We start from the raw sequence: 25526 nt of genomic DNA, 5'->3' as shown, positions 1-25526 counted from the left end.
CTTTATTTCCATTAGAAGGGCCCTAAAAATGGGGGCTAAAACTAGTTGTCACAGGCAGTGACTAGGGAGCTCTCCAAAGGCTGCCACCTCTCTGGTATGGGTCTCCTCGGGAGGGCCCAGTCCTCCCTCCCAACCTCTTATCCTCTCTTTCCCAATAGGGTATACTTTATGTGTGACTGAATGAGGCGTGAGGACCCAGGCAGATTATTAAACAATTCTATCTAAGATGTCTAGTAACAACTTCAAGTAATGTGTAAAATATTGAGAACAGTAAAGACAAGTAAGCAAGCAAAATAAAACACCCGAATGCATCTATCTAGACTGTCCCTAGATGTCTCTTGAAGACTGGATTCAAGCTGACTAGGCTTGCCAAGTCCCAGAGGTCATTTCGGGGGGGAACGCGGTGGAACGCATTTCCCCCGGGTGAGGTGCAGGGGGGCGGGGCACATGACGAAGCCCCGCCCACTGCTTCCGGCCGCCCCGCTTCCATCCCTCATTCAGCCAGGAGGAGGCAAGAGAAGAGGGAGGGTAAGTTGCTTCCTCCCCGCCTCTCCCCACCCCTGCCTGCCTGGGGCCAGGGAGGGCCTTGGCGGGGTTTCCTCGCACTCCCGCTGGCCTTGCAGGTCCACCGCCAGGCCCCTGATGTCAGGGGGTGTGGCATATGCTAATGAGTTATGCTAATGAGTTCCCCTAGCTCTTTTTCTACGAAATGACCCCTGCCAAGTCCCCCAGGGAGGCGGGCCCCGGGGGGAACTCCACCCCGACGTGCACATCACCAGGAAGTGATGCGACCACTATATCCTTTTCCCTCAGATGGTTGTGGCCCCACCCCCAGCATGCCCGGCGTGGTCACGTCACTTCCTGGTGATGTGGATGCGGTGCATGCGCGCGCTCCAGGATCAACACGGGAGTCCCCCGCTTCAGGATAAGGTACGACTTGGCAACCCTAAAGCTGACTCACCCCTTTTGGATTAGGGGTCCCTCCATCTGCAGCAGGCTTTCCCCAGCTCTGCTCCCTAGGAGTGAACCCCCCCTCCCACTTTGGGCAAGGCCTTTTAGCTCTTCTTCCCAGGCACCACTCTTTACTTCTCTACTGGTGTAAGTTTTCCCTCCAAATCCCCTGTTAACCAATCACAGGGTCCATAGGAGGGTCCATTGGGAAAATGTAGACCCTAGTAGCTACAACAGGCTTCCTGGAGCCACTAGGCCTCCCTAGAGCCTGTAGGCCACACTACTATAGGCCTAGGATCATAACACCATCCCAGATGGAAATTATGCTGCCTCAGCATTTCCAATAAGAAGCTGTCATTTCTTTTTAATCTCTGCCATGCAGAAGGGGTCTGTGAAGTGGTGGGACAGCAAGCAGTGAGGAGCAGATGGTTGTGCACCATCGGGGGGGGGGGAAGCATCCCTCTGGAGTTGGTATGAAGCGGAATAAAAGAGATGCAGTCTTGACTAATGGATATGGATATGAGCTGGCACGTTTATTCATGCATAGCGCTTGATTGCTCAACACAAGGATGATTCTGAGTTTCTCACTCCTGCTGCTTTGACCACAAAAAAAATCATAATTTCAAATCAGCTTCCCCCTTGTGTCAACTGAACTTATGTTCACACCATTTCTGTTAACTTGCACTGATGTTTCCCTATACAATATATGCATTTCCCAAAGTCAGTTATGCTTCAGTAGATTAGCATTATGCTGTATGCATAAGCAGAAAATGGTATCCATATAAATACCATATTCATTACATATATAAAAACATTCCATTAGGGTTGCCAACAATGGGTTGCGAAATCCCTGGAGATTTGGGGGTGGAGCTCAGGGAGAGAGCTTAGCAGGGATGTGTTGTCACTCTAGGACTTCCATTTCTCTTAGACTTTATGCTAAACCATAGATTACCCTAAACCATAGATAATTCTGCCCTCCAAAACAGCCATTTCCTCCACAAGAACTGATCTCTGTCCTCGAGTTTAGTTGTAATTCTGGGCGATCTTCAAGCCCCACTTGGAGACTGACAACCCTATTCAACAAGCATACACAACATAAACAAAATATACAAATTGAAGAGTGAAAAGTGGAGAACCAAAACTATTGACAAAAATATAAATTAATATAAAAAGAAAAGGAGGGAACGTTTTCTCATTCTTACACGATAAAGATGTGCAAACACACAAAATGCAATTTTGTCTTTGCATAACTCTGAGTGATGAGCGGCTGTGTGTGTGGATATGCATGCGTGGATAACCTTCCCCTTCCATCCATTTTCCCATTCCAAATACCATCCTCCTTTCCACACGTCTTTCCCTTCTTTCAAATATGGTTCCAGATGCAGATTTTCATAAAGAAGCTCTTCTACAACAGAACTCACTCTCTCTCTCTCTCTCACACACACACACACACACACACACACACGCACACACACACACACACACACACACCCCTTACCGACACAATAGCAGTTTGCTTAGCTCTTCTGTACCTCATGGGATTTGAACCACTGCGAGGTTTTATGGTCTATGAATCCCTAGACCAATTGCAAATGCATACATCTCTAAAATGAGCACTTCTCTTGTATGGTTAACATAATTTACTGTTTCAAGCCTTGGTTGGTAATGAGATACCTACAGTTTAGTTAAAACTACAGGAAGCAACAAGCCAAAGAATCTGCAGCTACGCAGTACAAAAAGAGTTTCTTAATACGCTTAAGGGGTCTATAATATCCTTCTCACTGGATCCAGCATAAGAAGGTATTAACTTAATAACTTTTGTATCAGATGAATGGTGAAGATTATTGGACTGAATGTTCAGCACTGAAACATTTTCTGTGCAAAGTGTGAGTTTCCAGCAGACCTGATCTGTTCTCTGACCTTCCCCCACAATAAGCTTACTGTTATCCCAGGACCCCTTATGATGGATGGTTTAAATTCCTCCTCCCAGGAACCTCAGCCAGTCACTTTCAAATAGTGGATGGAATGTGGAAAAGAAAAGAAAAAAGGAGGAGTTTGGCAGTTTAATTGCTGGCCACTGACAGGGTTAGGGGTGGTTGGATTTTGGCAGGAGAAGGGTTAGGCAGTCAATAGGTTAGGGAGAGAGAGACTTCAGGTATTTTGAATATAGGTATGGCTTGGGTGGTTTTCTTCACAAAAACAGTTAAAAAGAGGGAAGCCGATCTGCTCTGTGTTATAAAAATTCAGGTTCTGTATATCAAATGGATTTAATTAGAATTGTGTGCCTTTTTGTCTATTTCAATTACTTTCACATTATTTTTATAAGCTTTTCATCAATCACGTTATACGTATGCTTCGCTTAATTTTTATTCTTTTTCGTCTCTCTTTAACTACAGATTATTACTCTCACCTCTCTTATCTCATATATCTTGTTTAATGGTATTGTAATGTAAACTTAGTTTACTCCGACACCAATTGCCAGTTGTACTAAATTTGTGTATCTGACTAAGTTTTGTGATAACAAAGTTATGCTCAATGTTAAATTGTTTTATTTTTCAATCTCTAGTTCAGGGGAACATCTGGATTACCCCTTTTTATCACTCTCTAGTTCAGGGGTACATTTGGATTACCCGTATTTCATGTATCTTAGCCTGTTATTCAAATCGCTTTTAATGTTAACTCACTGTTTCTTTAAATAAAAATTGTAATTAAAAAAACAGTTAAAAGTCAAAAGCCTTTCTGCTCCATGTTATTAAGTCTGAACCTGTCAAACAAGAAACCTGCTTGGTAACTGTTATGCTTTCTCAGGCCCCTATTCTCCAGTAACTTGGTTATTGTAATACTGAGGAGGCTGGAGAAAAGGAGAAGAAAGAAACAACCAACCTACATATACCACTGAAATAAACCTGTTTCTTAGTTGTTTTCATCAAGTTTACGGTGTGGTTCCTCAATACCCTCATAAAAGGCTAAGAATGCTGGGTGGCACCCTGAGTCCAGGCATTGCCCTCAATGAAGACCAGAATGGACCCAGGAACCTCGATTATAAAAATAAAAGCATTTTTTTAAAGGAAGTTTGTAGAGTGGTAAATTTTAGTCCCTAGTTTCTAGGTCTGGAGACAGGGTGTTGTCACACCCCCTATAAACATCTAGCCCTTTTGATTCTCTAGAACAGTGGTTCTCAACCTTCCTAATGCCGCGACCCTTTAATACAGTTCCTCATGTTGTGGTGACCCCCAACCATGAAATTATTTTCGTTGCTACTTCATAACTGTGATTTTGCTACTGTTATGAATCGTAATGTAAATATCTGATATGCAGGATGTATTTCCATTGTTACAAATTGAACATAATTAAAGCATCGTGATTAATCACAAACACAATATGTAATTATATATTGTGAAATATTTATTTCTAATTACAATTTGTGTTTTCCGATGGTTTTAGGCGACCCCTGTGAAAGGGTTGTTCGACCCCCAAAGGGGGTCCACAGGTTGAGAACCGCTGCTCTAAAAACATGCAAAAGAAAAAGAAACCCCAACCTCACTTTCAGACTCGGAGAAGCTGAAAGGCCAGAGGGCGAAGCCACCAGATCAGACTTACAGTAGAAATAAATGATATAAACAAATACATAACTTTCCAACTAAAATTGGTAGAATGTAAAGTGACATGTTCAGGTATCCTTTGCAAGAAGGTTTATCGTAAAGGCAAACATCCTGACTAGCTAAGATATTTTCAGGTTGCAGCACATAAAAAATGGTTACTGTTTCTAACAGAGGAAGATGAATAGTGTAAAGGACTTAGAATTAAAGGGGATTTAGGTCAATTCCTAGCACATCAACAAGAGGAATCTAGTTGCCTTACTGAGTTAATTTGTTGCTCTTCTCATCAGTTCTGGTGGAATTATTATTTTTTAAACATAACCTTTGATATGCCCTAACAGTGCAATCTAAACAGAGTTATGCTCTTCTTAGCCCATTGACTTCAATGGATTCAGGGGGGGTCTAATTCTGTTTACGATGCCACTATAAAAAAACCCTGTGCATTACACATCTGTACTGGTCCTCTGGCTGCTGCAACAGTGTAGGAGTGCTTATATTCTATGTAAGGAAAGCTGCCTGAATTATCAGAGACATAATGACACCTCCAAGACCCAACAAGAGGCATATATACCTTATATGTGTGCTTCCTATTATTAACCACTCCTGAGGATCAAACTGGTGCATACTAAGGGTTGCCAGCTCTGGGTTGGAAAATTCCTAGAGATTTGGGGGTGGATCCTGGGGAGGGCATGGTTTAGGGAGGGGAGGGACCTCAGCAGAGCATAATGCCATGGAGTCCACCCTCCGAAGCAGCCATTTTCTCCAGAGGAACTGATTGCTGCAGTTGCAGATTCTGGAAGGTCTTCAAGATCCACTTGTAGGTTGGCAACTATGTTTGTTTGTTTGTTTGACTTGTAGACTTCCTTCCACTGCGAGTAGGGTTGCCAAGTGGAACTTACCTTGGCGACGAGGGACTCCCGGGTGGTTCCCGGAGTGCACATACATCACCAGGAAGTGACATTATGATGCTGGGCACGCTGGGGGTGGGGCCACGACCATACAAGGGAAAACCATAGAGTTTTCCCTTGTATGGCTGTGGCCCATACAAGGGAAAGCCATAGAGTTTTCCCTTGTATGGCTGTGGCCCCGCCCCCAGCGTGCCCGCATCACTTCCGGGTGACGCGCACGTCAGGGAGGAGTTCCCCCGGGGCCCGATCTGGCAGCGCCGGGGAACGGGCCTCTGGGGCGGGGGGTTTCCCTGCCCCCCGGGGGGACTTGGGATCCCTAACTGCGAGCAAGGCTCAGGGCAGTGAACAATATTTTAGTAACATACGTCAAGTTAAAAACAAATTAAAACAGTAAAACCATTCCATACAATTCCAATTTCACTATCAGATGGCACTAAGAAACCAATTCATATCCTTAACTCGGGGGGGGGAGAAGAAAGAAGGAGAGAGCCAGGCTCGATGGGAAACTGTTGTTGTCCTCAACCACAGGCCTGGCAGAACATCTCTGTCTTACAGGACCTGTGGAACTAGGTCCTGCAGGGCACAGATGTCATACAGCAGAGAGTGCCACCAGGTTGGTGCCAGGGCCAAAAAATCCCTGGCTCTGGTTGAGGACAGCGGGATATCTTTTGGGCCAGGAACAACCAGAAGGTTCTTCTCCGCAGAGCGTAATGCTCTTCAGGGGCTGGACCAGGAGAGGCGGTCCCACAGATACCTTGGTCCCAAACCGTTTAGGGCCTTGAAGGTTACTACCAAGACCTTGAATCTGATCCAGTGTTCAGCCTGGAGCCAGTCCAGCTGGCAGTACACCAGTTGGATGTGTGTTGTCAGTGGGATTCCAGCAAGAACCTGTGCCACTGCATTCTGGACCAGTTGTAATTTCCAGGTCAGTCTCAAGAGTAATCCTGTGTATGCACACTGTAGTTGGGTGCATCAGAGCACAAGAAGGTTTGAAAGAAAAACTAAAACCCTTAATTCTTGGTCTGGTTGTAAAGCAGTGGAAGCATCTCATTTTCATATTTCTGAAACCATTTAGCATGACAGTTAAATAACAATTCAAACCATAGCTGAACCACAGGGGCTCAATTTTTAAAAGATAGCCGCATCCTCGCGTCCCACTTTTAAATTATAATAGCGGCACGCCTTGAGGCCGGCTATTGGTTACCGCCAACACACAGGCACACAAAAAAATCTCCAGCCTGTTGTGCAAAAGACAGCACAGTTAATATATGTCTCGTTGTAATAGCCGTAATTTAGGGGACTGAAAATTAATCTCTTAAGTATCGACCAGCTATGCCTTGCAATATATTTAGTGCTTATCTAGCAAGATACTCAATAGCTTCACCCCATATTTTTAAAGCCTTCATTTATCTTTATAGCAATAAATTGGTTTCTCCATATACATCAAACCAAGCATTACACTCCTGTCACTGGTGAAGTGCCTGTTCTCCTCTTTATTTTGTTAGGCTTACCATGTTAGGGTTGAGCAAGTGTATGTATGTAATTCTCTATGTTGATGCTTTTACTGGTAATCTATCAGGATCTTACCAGGTGAGCATTTTTCAGGCTGGGATTTGGGGGCTCCTAGGAAACCATCTGCATACTCCAGAGGTCCACAAAGGTTGCAAATCTTTCTCATGTGCATCCAAATAACATGAAAACTGAGCCCCCTCGATTCTAGGAATGGGGGCACCTCTCCTGTCTCTTTGGAAGGAGATGGGATCTGCCACCCTCTCCACTGAAAGCAGTTCATAGGGCTGCTGCCCCCTGTGGTCATCTGGCTTCCAGACCACCTCAGAGCACTAGCCAGAAAATGTACTTCTTGGATACTAGGAACCAGTAACTAGAGATGTAAAATTTCCAGAAATTTTGAAGCTCGGGAAAAAATGGAAATTTTCTGAAAAATTGAAAAAAAAATGCTACATTAGCACTTCTTTTTTCTTTTCCAGATTGAAAGTCATTCTGTTACTTTAGGAACACAAAATATGACTATTAATGTTCAGCAGCGGTGGGGGAAGACAGCCCTCCATGCTCAGAAGTACTCTGATAATTGAAAAGGCTATAGGGTCAGATCTATTATTCTTTAATGTTTTTATGTTATCATACAGTAATCATGTGGCTCTTTTATTGATGGTAAATGTGAATGTGGCTGTTCATGAGACATGGAGTGGGTACCACTGTTCTGCACTGATTTATCTGCCATGGAATCCTTGTAGGGATTTCTGGGGCAAATTCTAGGGCGCCCAATGTGTTTGCACAAAATTGTAGTGCCATGCTTTGAGCACTTAGCTATGCTGTGTTAATGGACAATATATCCTGTGTTACCTCTGCCAGTGCATGAAAGAAAGCCTCCATTTTTATTTAGGTTTCAGAGGTATTTATGAATGTGCAACAGGAGTCTGCCCCCAAATTTCCAGGAGACTCTGTTGTGTCTCTCATTATCCATTGGAGAGTTCAGTTTGTAACCTAGGACTTGCTTGTCCTCAGTGCACAGAAATTATATTAATCTGATTCCATACATATTTTTTAGAAATTATTTGGAAAATATTTGAACACCTTGTCTTAAACATTTTATTCATCATGTTAAAATAAAATGATCCATAATCAATTTATTTTCTTTTTTCAATTTTACAAATTTTTCGGGGGAAAAACAGAAAAGGCTTCAGGAAAAAATGGGGGGGGGACGGTTCCCCCCCAAATTTTTCCGGTTTTTTTCTCGGGCCTTCACATTTTTACCAGTAACTTGTCCCTAGGAATTCTTGGGTAGCACCAAGGACCTGGATGGTCCAGGCTAGCCCAGTCTCACCAGGTCTAGGAAGCTAAGTAGAGTTGGCCTGGTTAGTAAGTGGATGGGAGACCACTAAAGAGGTCCAGGGTTGCTATGCAGAGGTAGGCAATAGCAAAGCACCTCTGCTAGTCTCTTGCCAGGGCTGCCATACATTAGCTGAGACTTGGTAGCACTTTGCACCACCAAATCCTAACACAGTCATCCTAGTTACTTCTCACAGTTTTCCAGTGCAAAGTTGTATAGAAATATTATTTCTATATTCTCATGCCTTCTTCCTGTGATGACATTCTGACATTCTGTGTGTCTTTTCCTGTTGCAGGCCAGATGGCCTAGTGTGATTTCTGTCACTTGACCAGATGGCTGAGCCACCAAATAGCAATGCCATATAATCATGCCAGATGCCCACATTCCTTAACACCTCCCTGTTGAGGACCAGACTTTAAGGCTCCTCTCTATGGCCTACATGAGCCATGTCATGTACACAGGGGAGAAAGCTGGGTTGGGTTACCTGACTGCAGGCAGGGCCTCTAACTTCTTAGCCAATCCCCACACACCTGATGTGGCAACTATGGCAATCAGAAATTGGGCACACACCCCTGCCGCTCGTGATTGGCTGATGGCCACAGCTGACAATGACTGGCATGGGGTATAACTCCGTGGTTCTTTAGGGAAGAGCTCCCTTGCTCTTGCTCTTGAGATCCTGACTTTTGAAGCAAAGAGTTTATTTGTGAACTGATTGCCGGTTGCCAACCTTCTGTTATTGTGGATCTGTGGACTATATACTTGCACGAGATGGGATTTCTCTTCAAGATCCCTTGGTGCCAACTTGTACTATTACACTGGACAATTTTGGACTACCTGATGCTATGGTAACTATGATTACTATTAATGTGTAGTAAGGGAAAATAGCCATAGGTTGTTATTGTTTCTGTATCCTCTATTAGTTTCTTGTATGCTTTGCACTGAATAAAGATCATTCCTATTTGTAATTGTCTCTGATGCTGTAACTGAACTCCAGGGCTAAATCTTGTGTCTCGGCTGACCACAGAGCTACCACTGTGAGAGTTGCTGACGTGTTAAGTCCCCGATGCCAGCTAAGAGATTGAATCTCTGCTCTTAGGCTGGGTGGGGACCCCTTTGAAGAGATTCTGGTGGCAAACTGTTGTGAAGCCTCGAGAGAGTACAGACTGTCTCGTGCATTTTGTTTCCTGTGCTGAAATACAGGGTTCCCTCTCACCCCTGGATTGGGCTGAGTGGGTTAATCCATGACAAAAGGCTTTCAAGATCACTGAAAGAAGTGCGTCCCTTTGATTTGGATGAACACCGAGTGCTTGAGGTGAACAGATCCCTAATACACAGCAGCCTCTCAGGCTTGCAATGTTGGGGGTCTCCCTCCCTTCCATATTAGGAGAGGAAGTCTTTCTACCCCGGCAAAGACCTGAGGCATCCTCTCGGCTCTCTGCGCCATTCCATGCTGCTTGTGGCCTGAAACAGCAGTCAAACTAAGCTCGTGTTTGGTTGTGGGCAAAGAAAAAAAAATCTTCGGTCAGCTGGGGTTCTGCTTTGTGTGTTCCAGAAGAAATTAAAACACTCTACTTGTTTATTCCCCCAAACAAGACCATGACACTGCTCTGAAAATAGGGTTGCCAACTTCCAGGTGGCACCTGGAGATCTCTTGCTATTACAGTTGATCTCCAGACGACCAAAATCGGTTCCTTGGGAGAAAATGGACACTTTGGTGTGTGGCCTCTAGGGCACTGTGCCCTGCTAAGATCTTCTTAGATTCTTCTTAGAATCATAGAATATCAGAGTTGGAAGGGGACCTTGCAAGTCATCTAGTCCAACCTCTCCCCAAGCCCCACCCTCCCCAGGCTCCATCCCCCAAATCTCCAGGTATTTCCCCACTGAGAGCTGGCAGCCCTGTCTGAGCAGCAGAGATGCCTTCCCAGCAAATGCCAGGACTTGTGCTCTTTTTATTGTTGAAGGGGAGAGGAGCTGAGAAGCTGAAAGGAAGAAGAGATGTTTGCGGGACAGCTAAGGAGAGAGAGAGAGAGAGAGAGAGAGAGAGAGAATCAATGTTACAGCCCAGTTAATTTCGCTCTTAGTTCTTGAACTGTCTACAACTCATTTCCTATCTAATAAAGGCACAGCAGCTCTGCTTTTGATAAAGGTTGGGGAAGAAACTATCAAATTCACCCATCACTGTTATTTAATAGGACACCGTTATTTTACAGAAGTCCGTGTCGGCCACTACATATCTACTCGGAGACATTTAGCGGTGTCCTTTCAACATTCCCAGCCTTTGACCCTCGTTTTTTATTTTCAAAGAGGAAAGAGAGATCTGAACTCAAGCAATCATCCCTTTGTTTTATTTCATATTAGCTCAGAGATCCGAGTGGCAAGAGACGGGAGGAAAGGAACCGATGAAATCAAAACAGACGGTAGCTTTTCATCCTGCTGCAAGAACATCCACCAGTGCACACTTTTAATACTTAACAGGGGCCCCGGTCACACGAGAGGTTTTGAGCCGGTAGAGGGACGGAACGGGGACGCAGCAAACGTGCACGATCCCACAGCAACATCTGGGAATCGTGCTGCTTGCGTCCCCGATCCGCCCCTTCCACCCAAAACCCCGCACCAAAACAGAACCACCTACCTTGGTGGTTCGTCCGAGAAGTGCGCCACAAGCCCGGCCATGAGATCGCCGGCACGTCCTTGCGCCGGCGCATCCCCAGCCCCTGGCTGAACTGCGCATGTGTGAGCATGCGCAGTTCGCCAGCCTCCCCTTCCCACCATAGCTTTCTCCCTGGCATCTGATCGTGCCGGGGAGAAAAGGCGCGCGGCTCAGGGGATCCATGGGATCCCGCCGCAGCGTCTCAATTGCTTTTCATCCTGCTGCAAGAACATCCACTAGTGCACACTTTTCATGCTTAACTAAGTTTCCCACAACCTACCCAACAGCCACTGCAAAGTTTGTATTATTTTATTACACCTCAGCATGTGATAGTAACAGCTTGGTTGAAAGACGTGGGGCTGCATTCTGAATCCAGTGTCTTCTGAATCAAGGGTAGAATGTGACATCTCTCTTACCCAAATGCCAAAGCAGACAGCTGGCTGGTAGTGTCTCCTAAGTCACCCTTGCAGAAATTGATCAAAGGTGTGCAGAACTGCTTTCTTCCAGAGAACTCCACTACAAGCAGAAGAATAGTTGAATGCAAATACGCAGGTAGATAGAGAACCAGTTTGGTCTAGTGGTTAGGAGCGCAGACTCTAATCTGGAAGAACTGGGTTTGAGTCCCCACTCCTCCTCCACATACAGCCAGCTGGGTGACCTTGGGTCAGTTGCAAGTTCTTTCAGAGCTGTTCTCTCAAGAGCAGTTCTTGAAAGAGTTCTCTCAGCCCCACCTACCTCACAGGGGGTTTGTTGAGGGAAGAGGGGAAGGGAAAGGAAAGGAGATTGTAAGCCACTCTGAGACTCCTTCACGTAGTGAAAGGCGGGGTATGAATCCTATCTCCTCCTCCTCCTTCTCTCCGTCCCCCACATATCTCCCCTCTCATCCAGAAGTCCGGGACTCCCTGAGAAATGTAGTCAGGAGGGTATACTGAGGCTCAGTGCTTGAACATTGCTGACATAGCATCCAAAGTGCTGAGTAAGGCATGAAGAGAGAAAAAGATGCCCTCCTGTCCTAATAGGGTTGCTAGCTCTGGGTTGGGAAATACCTGGAGATTGGGGGGGTGGAGCCTGGGAAAGGTGGGGTTTGGGGAGGGAAGGAACCTCAGCAAGGCACATGGCCATTGGTCCACTCTCCAAAGCAGCCATTTTCTCCAGAGGAAGTGATCTTGGTCATCTGGAGATCAAATGCAACAGCAGGAGATCTCGAGGTGCCCCCTGGAGGTTGGCAACCGGCTCTCCTAATGGCCAGCTGGCCAGCTGCTGACACTGGCCTAGTACAGCAACAGTACTCACAATGTTATGGCCAATTGTGAAGGAGTAAGGGGAGAGCAGAAGGAGAGAACGTGTAAAAGGATACGGCATACTATGCTGTATGACGCACACACTGCATACGGCAAGGCTAACCCCGTTCTTTTGTGCGGTATGCTAAAGGGGGATACAGCAAGCATTCGTAAACCACAAAGTCAGCTGAACGTGGTGTCTTCCATGAAGATAGTTTCTGAGGGTAGGGTTGCCAAGTCCATCTTCCACCCCCAGCGGGGGACTTTGGGGGCGTTCCTGGAAGGGGTGGGGTATCCCCAACATGATAACGTCACATTGGGGACGTCTGCCACCCCCCCCCCCCCCGGCCGTGGGCCGGATCCCCAGAAACAAGCGGTCTTTAAGAGAAGCTGCGTTTCCCTTTTAAGAATGAAGCTGGCTTTTCCCTGCAAGCTTGCGGAGTTCGCGCTTGGGATGAAACACGGGTTGCACACCCTTAAAGGGAGAGAGATGGGTGGCTGTGGGTGTTGGGGGTGGGGCTTCCCCCGCCGGCCATCTGGCTGGCGGTGGGTAGAACCCCCCAAAAACGGGGGACCCCTGGCAAACCGGGGGGTTTGGCAACCCTATCTGAGAGCAGCCTTGTTGATCTGTGGTAGAACAGCTAGATTCGATCCCAGTAGCAGTAGCTTAGAGACCAGCAAGGTTTTCAAGGTCTGAGCTTCCAAGTGAGATCTGAATAGGGATGTATAGGGAATGCAGGATTCTTTATGTCACTACAGATGATAATTTTATGCCCCTAGGCATTTCTCCCCCGCTCTAATCATGCTGATTACACTTTGCATTGTACCTCTGCATTAGGCGATGCTATTCCCCATTTGGGGGCAGGGGAGCCCCTGATTTTGGGGCCTCTTCCCAAATCCCACCCCAAACAAAACATAATGACATCACACGGAAGTGACGTCATCATGTCGGTGATGCCATAGAGTTTTGCACAAAATACCAGAGCGTCGCCGTGCAATGTCGTCGACGTGATGATATCACTTCCTTATGGCATCATTACGATGCACAGTCCCCCCACTTCCAGGAGGTCCCTTCCCCATCACCAGGTTGATCCGACCTCGCAACCCTACTCTGCATCATGACTCCTTTCTTTGCAACACCCCTCCCACCTTCAGATATAAGGACTCAGGGATCTCCATTCCTACTTGTATGTGATGAAGGGAGCTTTGAATCTCAAAAGGTCATACCTGAAAACCTTGTTGGTCTCAAAGGAGCTACTGGCCTCGAATCCAGCTACAAAATCAGCACTACTGATAGTCACTTCCATTGACAAAACCACATTGGCAACAGCTATTCTGCTCTGAAACTCTCCTCACCAACCCAAGCCAGGGCTTGGGAAACACCTATCTATTTGCTCTGCCACCTGGTGGCCATGGCTAAACTGGTAACCGGTTGTTTATATGTATTTATTTATTTAAAAACATATTTATACACCTGCTTTCCTTCTGAGTGCCTCGGGGCCCAAGGCAAGTAACAACAGTATATAAGAGCAAAATAAATGTTTCAAATAACATGCATTAAAACAGATCTATTGCACACTAGGATCATACTGAAAACAAATTTAACAAACACTGCATGCCCCACTAGGAGGATATCCCTATTTGCCCAGGCACAGGCTGCTGCAAAAGCTCTGTGGACTAATTCTGTCCTGCAGCTTTGTGGGGAAGCCAGGGGACAGGAGCACCCCAACGTCTTCCAGAAGGGTGTTCCACAGACACGGGGCAGCTGCTGAGACAGCCTGAGCCAATTGTAAAATGCGACATAAACAAAGGGTAAACTGATAAGTGACCCATGGGGAAAGGCAATCCTTGAGATAAAACTGAACACACTGTGCATCTTAAAATTCTGCGGCTTGCATTTTGTTGTATTTTAGTTACATACGCATATTATCTCAGCCCTCCTTAGGGCTTGCCAAATAATCCTGCCCTCCCCCCATCAATTTGCAGCTGATTTATGGTGACCCTGTAGGTTTTTTAAGGCAGGAGATTTTCATTGCCTGCCTCTGCCTAGCAACCCTGGACTTCCTCGGGGGTCTCCCATCCAAATATAGACCAGGGTTGACCCTGCTTGGAGCTGCGGTGGCTCAAGTGGTTAAGACGCTGAACTGCAGGCTGTGGAAGGTCAGTAGTTCAGCAGTTCGAGACCTGGGTGCCGCATGATGGAGTGAGCTCCCATCTCTAGTTCCAGCTCCTGCCAACCTAGCAGTTCGAAAGCAAGAAATTGCAAGTAGATAAATAGGTACCACTTCGGTGGGAAGGTAACAGCGTTCCGTGCGCCTTGGTGTTTAGTCATGCCGGCCACATGACCACGGAAACATCTTTGGACAGCGCTGGCTCCTCGGCTTTGAAACGGAGATGAGCAAGGGAACCTTTACCTTTACTGACCCTGCTTAGCTTCCGAGATCTGACGAGATTAAGCTAGCCTTGTGCTGTCCAGGTCAGAGCAACCTTGCCCTATACAGTCTGTATGATGTAAGGTAGGCCGTATATAGGTAGCTTGTATACTAAAGTTGCCTGTCTGGGATTGGGAAATCCCTGGAACTTTGGGGTTGGAGTCTGGGGAGAAGAGGGACCTCAGTAAGGCATCATGTCATATTCCACCCTCCAAAGAAGCCCTTTTTCTCCAAGGAAATTGATTTTCATTGTCTGGCGATCAGCTGTAATTCTGGAAGATCTCCCGGAGCCCGGCAACCTTCCTTTATATGGAATCAAAAGAAAGGTCCGGCATTCTGTTGTCAAGTGTGACTATTCCTAGCCCTCTAAAGTGTTTAGCGTGGTTCATTTTCCCCAATCCATTAGCTAAGTATACCAAGGCCTGAACCTGGAACTTGCAAGCATACCTGTACTAAAAGCACTTTGCCAGTGAACAATGATTAACAGGGATCAGAGGACGGGCATCTCAAGATAACCAACGGAAAAGGCAAAGTGGTGTACTCCACTGCCATCTTAAAACTTTTCTTTTGAAGATGTAAAATACTTAAAAGAGCTTAGAAGACTTGGAGGATGTAAATGTAACTAGTAGCAGGGAAAGGAAGGGGAAGTTTGTAATCCTGGTACTTGACAGAAAGAATAACTAAGCAGCAGTAGAGTTAACTCAAGATCTTGGCCCTGGTCACACAGGCCAGATAACGTGGGGGGGAGGCGTGGCCCCACTGGTGGGCCCACTGGTGGACCTCCTGATGGCACTGGTATTTCTGGCCACTGTGTGATACAGAGTGATGGGCTGGATGGGCCTTTGGCCTGATCCAACATTGGTGTCTCTTATGTTCTTATGGTTCTTTGTGCCGGCACAATTAGACCTGCCAGAATGCGATCAGATGTGACAGTGGCACACCGCGGTTTCATCCATCAGCACGTGTGCATCAAGGAGGACAGCCGGGGGGGGAGGGAGCCGTGCACTGGCGTAATCACATGGAACGATTCCATCGGCAGCCTATGGCAAACCATTTACTAGTACATTTGTTGAGATACTTTTTAACTGCACAGCCTCTGCGGCACACCACGGGTTGGCCACGGGTGCGCTACGCTTGCCAGACGTTGCGGTGTGATCGCGCCCTGAAAATCCGCCCAGCATTCGTGGCTCTCCTGCAGCAAATTCGGCGTGTGAACGGGGCCTTTGTAAGACTTGAATTGTCCCAATGGGGCAAAATGTACGCCATGTGTATTTGCTACATATCCTGAAACCAGGTGTTAAGGTTGTCTACTGATTAAAGGGAGGTCATAGAAGGGACAGTATGGTGTAATGGTTACAGTATTAGACTAGCACCCTTGGTAACCCAGGCTAGCCTGACCTGGTCAGAGCTTGAAAGCTAAGCAGGGTTGGACAGGGTCAGTACTTGGATGGGAGATGACCAAGGAAGTCCAGGGTGGCTATGCGGAGCAAGGCAATGACAAACCATCTCTATCTCTTCCCTTGAAAACCCTGTGGGGGGTCACCATAAATCAGTTGTGACATGACGGCACTTTATCATTAGACTAAGGGCCACTTCATACCTTTCAAAGATCTTGTGTCTGTTGCTTCTTGCCCCATTACAAAAATACGTGCCACCACATAATTAATACGTTTTTGCAAATAGCATCAATGGCATTTCCACAGGGTGGCCCGAGGAAGCAAAAATGTGGGGTTGCTGAAGCCATTTCTAATTGCACGCCACAGTTGTGAGGAAAACAGGGTACGTGTGAGTCTGGGAGGCACAAAACTCTCACAGAATGTGTGATACAAAGTCTTCCTGTCGTCATCATCAGCCAAATGGCTTTCTGACATATGAAGTGGCCCTTTAAGACCAGGGAGAGCTGGGTTCAACTGCTGGCTTCCCATGAAGCTCCCTGGGTGACCTGTAGGTCAGTCATTCCCTCAAGCAACTGTCTGTAATAGGGAAGAACAAAGATATGACCCAATAAGGAACTGATGGGTATAAACTGACAGAGTTCCAACCAATCACAGTGGAACCCTAAACAAGACCTTGGCCCCGGTCACACGGCAAAGTTGCCACGGGAGAGGCACGGATGGTGGGTGGATTATCCGGGCGCAATCACACCCCAACATCTGGGAAGTGGAGCGCACCCGTGGCTTACTGCCGACAATGCACCTTAAAAAACTAGTACCTCCAAGGTACTAGTAAACGTTTGCCACAGGCTGCCTCCAGATGCCCTTTACCCGCCGGCGCCAAGGGAAGGATCCGTGGTGCGCCGCCTGCGCATCCGATTGCGTAATCGCGCATCAAACTGCGCCGGGGCAATTAGCCACGCCTCCCCCCCCCGCGATATCCAGCCTGTGTGACTGGGGCACTTGTCTGGCAAATATCCCACGATATCCAGCCTGTGTGACCGGGGCACTTGTCTGGCAAATACCTGACCTTGTGGCCTTCAACGCCAACTGTGTCCAGATACCTCAAAGAGCTATCTGGCTTTCTAATTTCCCCCCCTCTTTCAGCTACTCTGTTGTTTCCCCATACATGCTTAACTGATGCAATTTTATGCCACTGATTGTAATCACTAATGCTAACAAGGTAAAGGTTTCCCTTGCTCAAAAGCCAGTCAAATCCAGCTCTAGGGGGCGGTGCTCATCTCCGTTTCCAAGCTGAAGAGCCAGTGCTGTCCAAAGACTTCTCCGTAGTCACGTGGCCAGCATGTCTAAACACCAAGGTGCACGGAACACTGTTACCTTCCCACTGAAGCGGTACCTATTTATCTACTTGCAATTTCTTGCTTTTGAACTGCTAGGTTGGCAGGAGCTGGAACTAGAGATGGGAGCTCACTCCATCCCGCAGCACTAGGGTCTCGAACTGCCGAACTACAGACCTTCCTGTCTGCAAACTCAGCGTCTTAACTTCTGAGCCACCGCAGCCAATACTAACAAAGCGCTGTATAAATGCGCAAGTCCATGTCTTCTGTGGGCCAATTCTCAGGTGCATCTGACTTTCACAATCAACAGACATAATGCCCAACTAGCTTCTGTCCACACAACCCAAGAGTGTCCTTGTAGTGTTAAGAAAATCAATACCATATCAAAGGCCGGGTATCAGTTCTCCATGCATCGTCCCTGCTCAAGAAGAGCAATTCCCTCCTATGGCTTCATCGTTTGCATCAGCAGCGCAAAAGAACCGCCAATTCTAAAAAAGACTTAGCCAACAATATTTTCATATCACCCCATCAAATTTACTTTCTCCTAAGCTCTACCAAGACAAATCCATGACCAAATCCCCTCTCCCCTAGTAGCTGGTTGACAATTCAGGATTGCTACTACTTTTTTGTGTATTCGAAAGCCAGAGCTGACTTTTGAAAGGCAGCAAAAGTTAGCGACCCAGAGCTGTACTGTGTAGGATGCTCTAAATTTATTCAACATAACGAGACTACACAAAACAAAACTAAAGCAGAACCGTGACAAATGACAGAATAGCCTTTCCCCCCTCTTGCTTTCCAGGCAAAGGCGCAAGAAGCTGAGCTGCAACGGCTCTTATTAGAAGAAAGTGAGCAAGCGTGCCCTTTGAGCTTAATAAATCTTAAACTAAGCATCACTCATGCACATAAATAAGGCCGAAACATTTACAGTAACTAGGCAATGCATAATGGGATGGGACATTTGGGCCGTGGCAATTCTAATTAACCTTCTCAGCTTGTTACTGGATTTTGTTTTCCTGGAGTGTTTTTCGGGATGTTTGTGTAGAGGGCTGTATGTAATGCTCATCTTTCTCAAGCACTGACATTATCTCCAGAAGTGGATATTGTGGAAGCAAAATAATCTCCCAAAGGGGACACTGTAGAAGCAAACTCAAGTAAAGTAAATTAACTACCCCTCCAAAGAAAAAATACCATCCTCATTGATCTATCACTGGAACTTTCTTTCATGGAAGGAGCTAGCCAGCCAGAAGGAGCGGAGTTCAAACAAAGTGCTCTCTGTGTCACATGCCACAGGTCTGAAGCTACAGTCCATGGGAATTAATCATGTCTCCCCTACACACACCTATCACGGCATTATTATCTATCACGACACACTACTTTGTAGGTGAGAAGACCCTAACACTACACTAACGGATGAAAACAGAGATCTATCCACATCATCATAGTATCCTCTAGAACACTGGAAATCTAAGGACAAGTGCTTTTTCCAGCAGAAGAGGCAGGAGAACTCCTGGAGATTTGGGGGTACAGCCCAGGGAATACAGGGACCTCTATGGTATAAAATGCCATAGAGTCCACCCTCCCAAGCATCCATTTGCTCCAGGGGAACTGATCACTGTAGTCTGGAGATGAGCTGTAATTCTGGGGGATCTCCAGGTCCCACCTGGAGGCTGGCATTTTTATGAAAAAAGACAGCATGTCCGCCTGCTTCCCCCTTCTTCCCCCACTTTGGTTTGGTGTAGTGGTTAAGTGTGTAGACTCTAATCTGGGAGAACCGGGTTTGATTCCCCACTCCTCCACTTGCAGCTGATGGATGACCTTGGGCAAGCCACAGTTCTGACAAGACAGAGCTGTCCTTGAAAGGGCAGTTCTTGAAAGTGCTCTCCCAACTACCTCACAGGGTGTCTGTTGTGGGGAGGGGAAGGGGAAGGAGTTTGTAAGCTGCTCTGAGACTCCAAGGGAAGGGCGGGGTATAAATCCAATCTCTTCCTCTTCCTCTCCTCCTTCTCCTCCTTAGACGCTGTTTGGGCAGTCTTCAAGGCACCGGCAGCCCTGGGGAATTGCAGATCCCAAGGCAGATCCATCAGATGGACTACATTTCCCAAGACATCAAGCTGCTGTCAAAAGGGTGCAAGGCACCTGTTGGGAGAAGTAGTGGGTGGCAAGGAGAGAAAGAGGGAGGCTGTCTTCTCTTCTCTCACCCAGACAGGGGAACAAGGACCAAGAGAGAGTCTCCTTATTTCCTGACTGGTCAGCTACTATTCCTGGCACCGCTGCAGAAGCCACAGTTTCAATCACCACAGCAAGATAGATTCAGGTGGGGTAGCTGTGTTGGTCTGAAGCAGCAGAACAAAGTTTGAGTCCAGTGGCACCTTTAAGACCAACAAAGTTTAATTCAAGGTATAAGCTTTTGTGTGCATGCAAGATAAGTCCGCATGGTCAAAGCAATGGTATTCCCAGTAGTCATGTATGGCTGCGAGAGTTGGACTATAAGGAAGGCCAAGCGCCGAAGAATGGATTCTTTTGAACTATGGTGCTGGAGAAGACTCTTGAGAGTCCCTTGGACTGCAAGAAGATCAAATCAGTCAATCCTAAAAGAAATCAACCCTGACTGTTCCCTGGAAGGCCAGATAATGAAACTGAAGCTCAAATACTTTGGCCACCAAATGAGAAGGGAGCACTCACTGGAGAAGACCCTGATGCTGGGAAAGATTGAAGGTCAAAGAAGACGGGGACGGCAAAGGATGAGATGGTTAGACAGTGTCATAGATGCAACGAACATGAAGTTGAGCAAACTTCAGAGGATGGTGGAAGACCGGAAGGCCTGGCGTGATCTGGTCCATGGGGTCACGAAGAGTCGGACTCGATTGTGCGACCGAACAACAAAAAGATAGGTAACTGATTTGGGGGGAAGCTGTGAGAGGTATGGCGGTAGTTGGAAGCAACCGAAAGATAGCGGTGGGATGGTTGAGGGTTCATAGGGACAGCCTAGCAAATTCTATAGCTGGGATGGCAGTGGAAGCAACTGGAGATAGCGGTGGGATGGTTGGGGGTTCATAGGGAGACCCTAGCAAAATCAAAGTGAGTTTCGATTCTTTGGGGGGATTTTTCCCCACTAGAGTTCTGCACTGTTGTCTGTGATCTGCCAAGCTATTTCTCATCCAAGTCTGTGGCAGTTTACCCCCCCCCTCTGTTTTACACACCTGTTGGGCTTATCCACCAATTTATGTAATAATCTCCCTCACTTAAGCCACCATAAGCAAAAGAAGAAACAAAACCAAATATTGGAAGGGAAATCCAAACTAGTTATTCAAATATGATAAAGTACTGGCCTCCACGGCTGCCTTTGTGGCACAACTACAAAATATACTTGTGTGCAAGTTTCTTGCTCTGCATAATATTTTCCCCCCAATCACAAAGTTTTGGATTTTCTGTTGGCAGAACTGAGTTCTCTGCATATATGGGGCTCCAAACGACTGTCTTTGCTGAGATCTTATTTCATACAAAAGTCCAGTTTCTCCTAGTTAGGCAATTATACCCAAATTTCAAAAAGGAGACCTTGAATGTGCTGTGCCTGAATCATGTATTGCAATAAAAGCAATACACACTGGGGTTTATCAGCTTACTTTTCATTCCAGTACATAAAACCACAGCAAAGATGTCGCAAAACGTTAAGAAACTTTAGCGCTGCAAATGTCATATGGAAGTACATGCCCTCAAGCATTCAGGGAAGTGCCTTTGGGGTTCACAAACACTATAAATAGCAATATAACCCAGTGTTCCAGGTTACAGGACTTAATTTTACTATGAATAATGTCAAACTATAATAGTAAACACTGAACATAATAGAGGGAGAGAGACTAGGAGGGGGGCTGAGGAGAGAGAATGCCACAAGTTTCTCACCCAGATCTGGATCTGGGTTCGAAACTTTGAGTGATTAATAAACAGTGCAGGAGAGATATTTCGAAACTGAGGTACAATTTACAGGTTACCAGCGAATGCTGCGAATTTCGGGTGCTTCAGCTCGCGAAGAATTTTCAGATCGCTACTAATTTCACTTGAAAATGCCATTGCTTCAAAACAACAACAACACCCCCCCAACCATAACTAATAACAAATCCATCATCTGACATCTCTCGCCTCCCCAAACCCTCAACGTCCTATCTGCTGCATAAGGAAGGACTAGATGGAACTACGAAGGCGACTGACCTCCCCCCCACACACACACACACTTTCCCAGCTGGCGGAAAACATGCTTGAAAGCAATCTAAAGCAAGTCTGAACTCTCACCTTCCTCAGACAGGCACTCCAGGGGAACTACAGACTCGGCCAGTTCGGCCAGCCAGGACGGCTGCTGTTCGGCGCTCCTTCTCTGCCCAGCCCCGTCTCTTGCTCCTGCACTCCCACTATCTCTGCGCTGGCTGCCGCTTCGCCCATGACTCCATTGCACAAGAATGGCAATAACTTCTCACACACCGATGCTCCACCGGCTCACACACACAGCTGCTGGGCTCAGGTAGGGAAGGAAGGCGCCCCAGGGCAGGACAAAGGTGGAATCCTGGGGGAGCCCGGAGAGGGAAGGGAGACCCGGAACTCCAGGGAGAAGTTCTCCTTTTTGGAAGTGCCGCGGCACTACAGTGATCACAGCTTGAGACTAAGTGGAGGTCAGGGGAGCAATGAATCAGAGAATCCAAAGGGGGGTGGGGGGACTGACTGTGAGCCAGGCTGCACACACACAAGATCCCTCTCTCTCCAGCCATAAAACAAAACAATGTGGTGGTGGTGGGGAGGCATCTTTCAGACTACAGAGTTTGTCATCACCCACAGGGGCGTCGTGGCTAGTTCCATTCAAGTTTGATTGAGGGGAGGGGGGGGAGAGAGAGTGCGGGACACTTTGCTTTTTAAAGGCACTGAGATCGACAGAGAGAGACAGGCCAAGGCACAAGGCTTCACGAGCAACCGAAAGAGATAGGACTCCTCTCTCCTGCAAAACCATTCTGAAGTCTCAACAATTGTTCTGGAGGGGGGAGTTGTTATGGGTGTTTTTGAGTGCCTCTTTATACATTTTTGCTGCTTTGACTCAGTTCCTGCATAAGGATCTGAAGGAAGGAAGGAAGGTATTTTTAAAAAGAGAGAGAGAGAGAGAGAGATTTAATAGCTGATGGTTAGGAAAGGAATTTGTGGAATGAAAACCCTGAAGGTCTTAATCAGATAGTAGCAGTAACTGTAGAGTGTGCTAAACTTACCCCCGCTTCTATCATAGGACGTGGATCCGATTAATTTCAGGGGGGAGGGGTGTGGGAGAGTAATCTGGTGGTAGGCCCTGCTCCGAGTGGCTCACCCTGCAACCCTAGGTACATTTACTGGGGAGGAGACCCCATTAAACTCAGTGGGGCTTCAAGTAAGCGCGCACGGGCTTGCTCTGCCACAGGACAGTGTGAGAAGAAAAACAAAAGCAAAGCTTAGAGGTCTTTAAAGGTAAAGGTTCCCTTGCTTGAAAGCCAGTCGAGTCTGACTCTAGGGTTGCGGTGCTCATATCCGTTTCAAAGCCGAAGAGCCAGCGCTGTCCGAAGACGTTTCCGTGGCCATGTGGCCGGCATGACTAAACACCAAGGCGCACGGAACGCTGTTACCTTCTCACCGAAGTGGTACCTATTTATCTACTTGCAATTTCTTGCTTTCGAACTGCTAGGCTGGCAGGAGCTGGAACTAGAGACGGGAGCTCACTCCATCATGTGGCACCCGGGTCTTGAACTGCTGAACTACCGACCTTCCACAGCCTGCAGTTCAGCGTCTTAACCACTTGAGCCACCGCAGCTCCAAAGATGTCTTTAAAAGACTGCAAATTAAAGTAATAGAGCTCTGGGCACACTATGTAGAAATGGACATGGCATTAAAAGAAAAGCTAGTAAAAGGTGAAAGATTTATACGAGCTGAAGAGATAGCATCTGGATAGCTTCCTGATTCCTGCTCGTATTTGACTGTTCCCCACTATAGGCATGCCTTTATGTTGGCGTGCCTTAATGCCTGACCATCTAGAGTTCTGCAAAGGAGGTATCTTCAGATACCACAGACGCATAGAATCATAGAGTTGGAAGGGAACTCAAGGGTCTTCTAGTCCAACCCCCTGCGCAATGTGGGAAATTCACAACTACCTCCCCCTCCACACACCCAGTGACCCCCGCTCCATGCCCAGAAGATGGCAAACAAACAAAAAAAGATAGAGTATGTGACTGTGGTGCATGTAGTGTGTAGACACCCTGTATCACATGCCCTTTGAATGTAATTACTTTACTGAGCCCAGAAGTCTTTTAATTCTTCCTTTGCTCCAAAGTATAGATCCTATGTAGACATTACTTCTTTTAAAGAAGATAATAGCAGACCTACCACTCTTTCAGCTGCGAAATTTTATATGTTTGCGATAGATTTTTTTGCAGCCATTCAAATGTGGTCTAGCTTTTTATATGTTAGTAATCTGCTTAGACCTAATAAGTTAAGAAGCGGTATGAGGTAGACAGGGGGGGGGGGGAAACTAGCATTTTGTGCATTCAAGAGGCTTTACTTTTATCTATTGTTTGCTCTTAGCTTAGTGATCTCCCTGGAAAGATCCTCTGTTAGTTCCAATGCCTCCTTTTCTCGGCTTCCCCCCCTCCCCCCAGGCTCCAAAATCAAGTGCCTTATTGTGTAGGAACTAAAAATAGCACCGGGCTTTTTTTATTCAAGCACTTGCCTAAGTGAGCCTTGGGCCAAACACCACGTGACTAGGCAGCTAGTTAACTATCAGGGAGCAACAAGAGACGCTAAATGCGGTTCAAGACCCTCTGGTCTTCAAAAACCTTCGCCTGTTCATGAAGCAGGGATATTCGAGAAAAAATATCATGGAGGAACCACTAAACCAGAACAGGCAAAGTGACCGGCTGGTATCTCGGGAGGGATACCAGTGCTTTGAACCAAGAGCCTCTTTAGTATGTATACTAATAGCCAGTTTGGTGTAGTGGTTAAGTGCGCGGACTCTAATCTGGGAGAACCGGGTTTGATTTCCCACTTCTCCACTTGCAGCTGCTGGATGACCTTGGGCAAGCCATAGTTCAAGAGCTGTCCTTGAAAGGGCAGTTCTTGAAAGAGCTCTCTCAGCCCCACCTACCTCATAGGGTTTCTGTTGTGGGGAGGGGAAGGGGAAGGAGTTTGTAAGCCGTAATGAGACTCTGAGTGAAAGGCAGGGTATAAACCCAGTCTCCTCCTCCTCCTCCTCCTCCTCTTCTATCTCTCCCTTTATGAACCTGCATGCTGAAATGGAGCCATCTAGCAGTTCCCCAGATTCTATTTCCTCACCCAGACTAATAGCCTCAGCCCAATCCAGATCTGTGTCAGACCAGTTGAGGGCACTCTTGGCAGTGGTGCTGACCTGGAGGAATTTTCTTCCAGGTCAGATTGGTCCAGGGATCCTGGAGGGTTGGGTTGTTTTTTGTTGTTGTTGTTGTTTTTGCCTTCCTCTGGGCATAGAGCAGGCATCACTGGGGGGAGTGGGGAAGCAGTATTTGTGAATTTCTTGCATTGTGCTGGGGGCTGGACTAGATGACCCTTGAGGTCCCTTCCAGCTCTATTTCTATGTTTCTTACCTTCATATTCTCTTGTGTCATCCTGCCAGTAACTCATGGTGCCAGAGTGTACAGGGAGTGGCTTCTTGTTGGTGTCATATGTGCTCAGCTGAGTCACAGAGTTTTTATTAGTTTTAACACCTGTTAGCCCCACAAAGCCAGCAAATCTGTGGGAATGGGAGCCAGATTCCATTCCAGCCGGTGCACAAGAGGGACAGTTAATACACAGCCCGGATTCAGCAGTGGAATGCTGTGATGTTAACACAGCGAAGCACAAAAGCAAAGCCAAATGAAAAGTAGCCTGACCCCCGGCTCCGGCAACACTGGAGTGCTTGAACTAGTTTTGCAGCCCAGCCCTGTGTGTGTTTACTGGGAAGCCATTCCCACTCTGCTGACAAAGCCCCTGTTTTATTCTAAGAGATATTAGTTTGTGAAACCAGGGGGCAGCTCTTATACCATGGCTTCCATTAGAGTGCCCGGGTCTCCCTTCGCCATGGGTGGGGCATGGAGGGGGTAGGGTTGCCAGGTC

At 46.9% G+C, this 25526-nt stretch overlaps 1 protein-coding gene across 1 annotated transcript in view; it reads right to left on the bottom strand.

Moving 5' to 3' along the window:
* LOC107118556 (rho GTPase-activating protein 24-like) overlaps positions 1-25055 on the bottom strand; it is a gene marked incomplete at its 3' end in the record, with an annotated part of 186190 nt that extends 161135 nt beyond the window's left edge. The window contains exons 1-2 of the mRNA XM_015420921.1: positions 25019-25055; positions 21690-21863 (exon numbers count right to left, since the gene is read on the bottom strand). Of these exons, the coding sequence (XP_015276407.1) occupies positions 21690-21863; positions 25019-25055 (211 nt within the window). The remainder of the gene's footprint in view (positions 1-21689; positions 21864-25018) is intronic.
* Positions 25056-25526: the final 471 nt, after the last annotated feature.

Source organism: Gekko japonicus, unplaced genomic scaffold (genome assembly GCF_001447785.1).
Source record: "Gekko japonicus isolate JY-2015 unplaced genomic scaffold, Gekko_japonicus_V1.1 scaffold2692, whole genome shotgun sequence".
Taxonomy (NCBI): domain Eukaryota; kingdom Metazoa; phylum Chordata; class Lepidosauria; order Squamata; family Gekkonidae; genus Gekko; species Gekko japonicus.
This window is presented reverse-complemented; position numbering and strand designations above follow the sequence as displayed.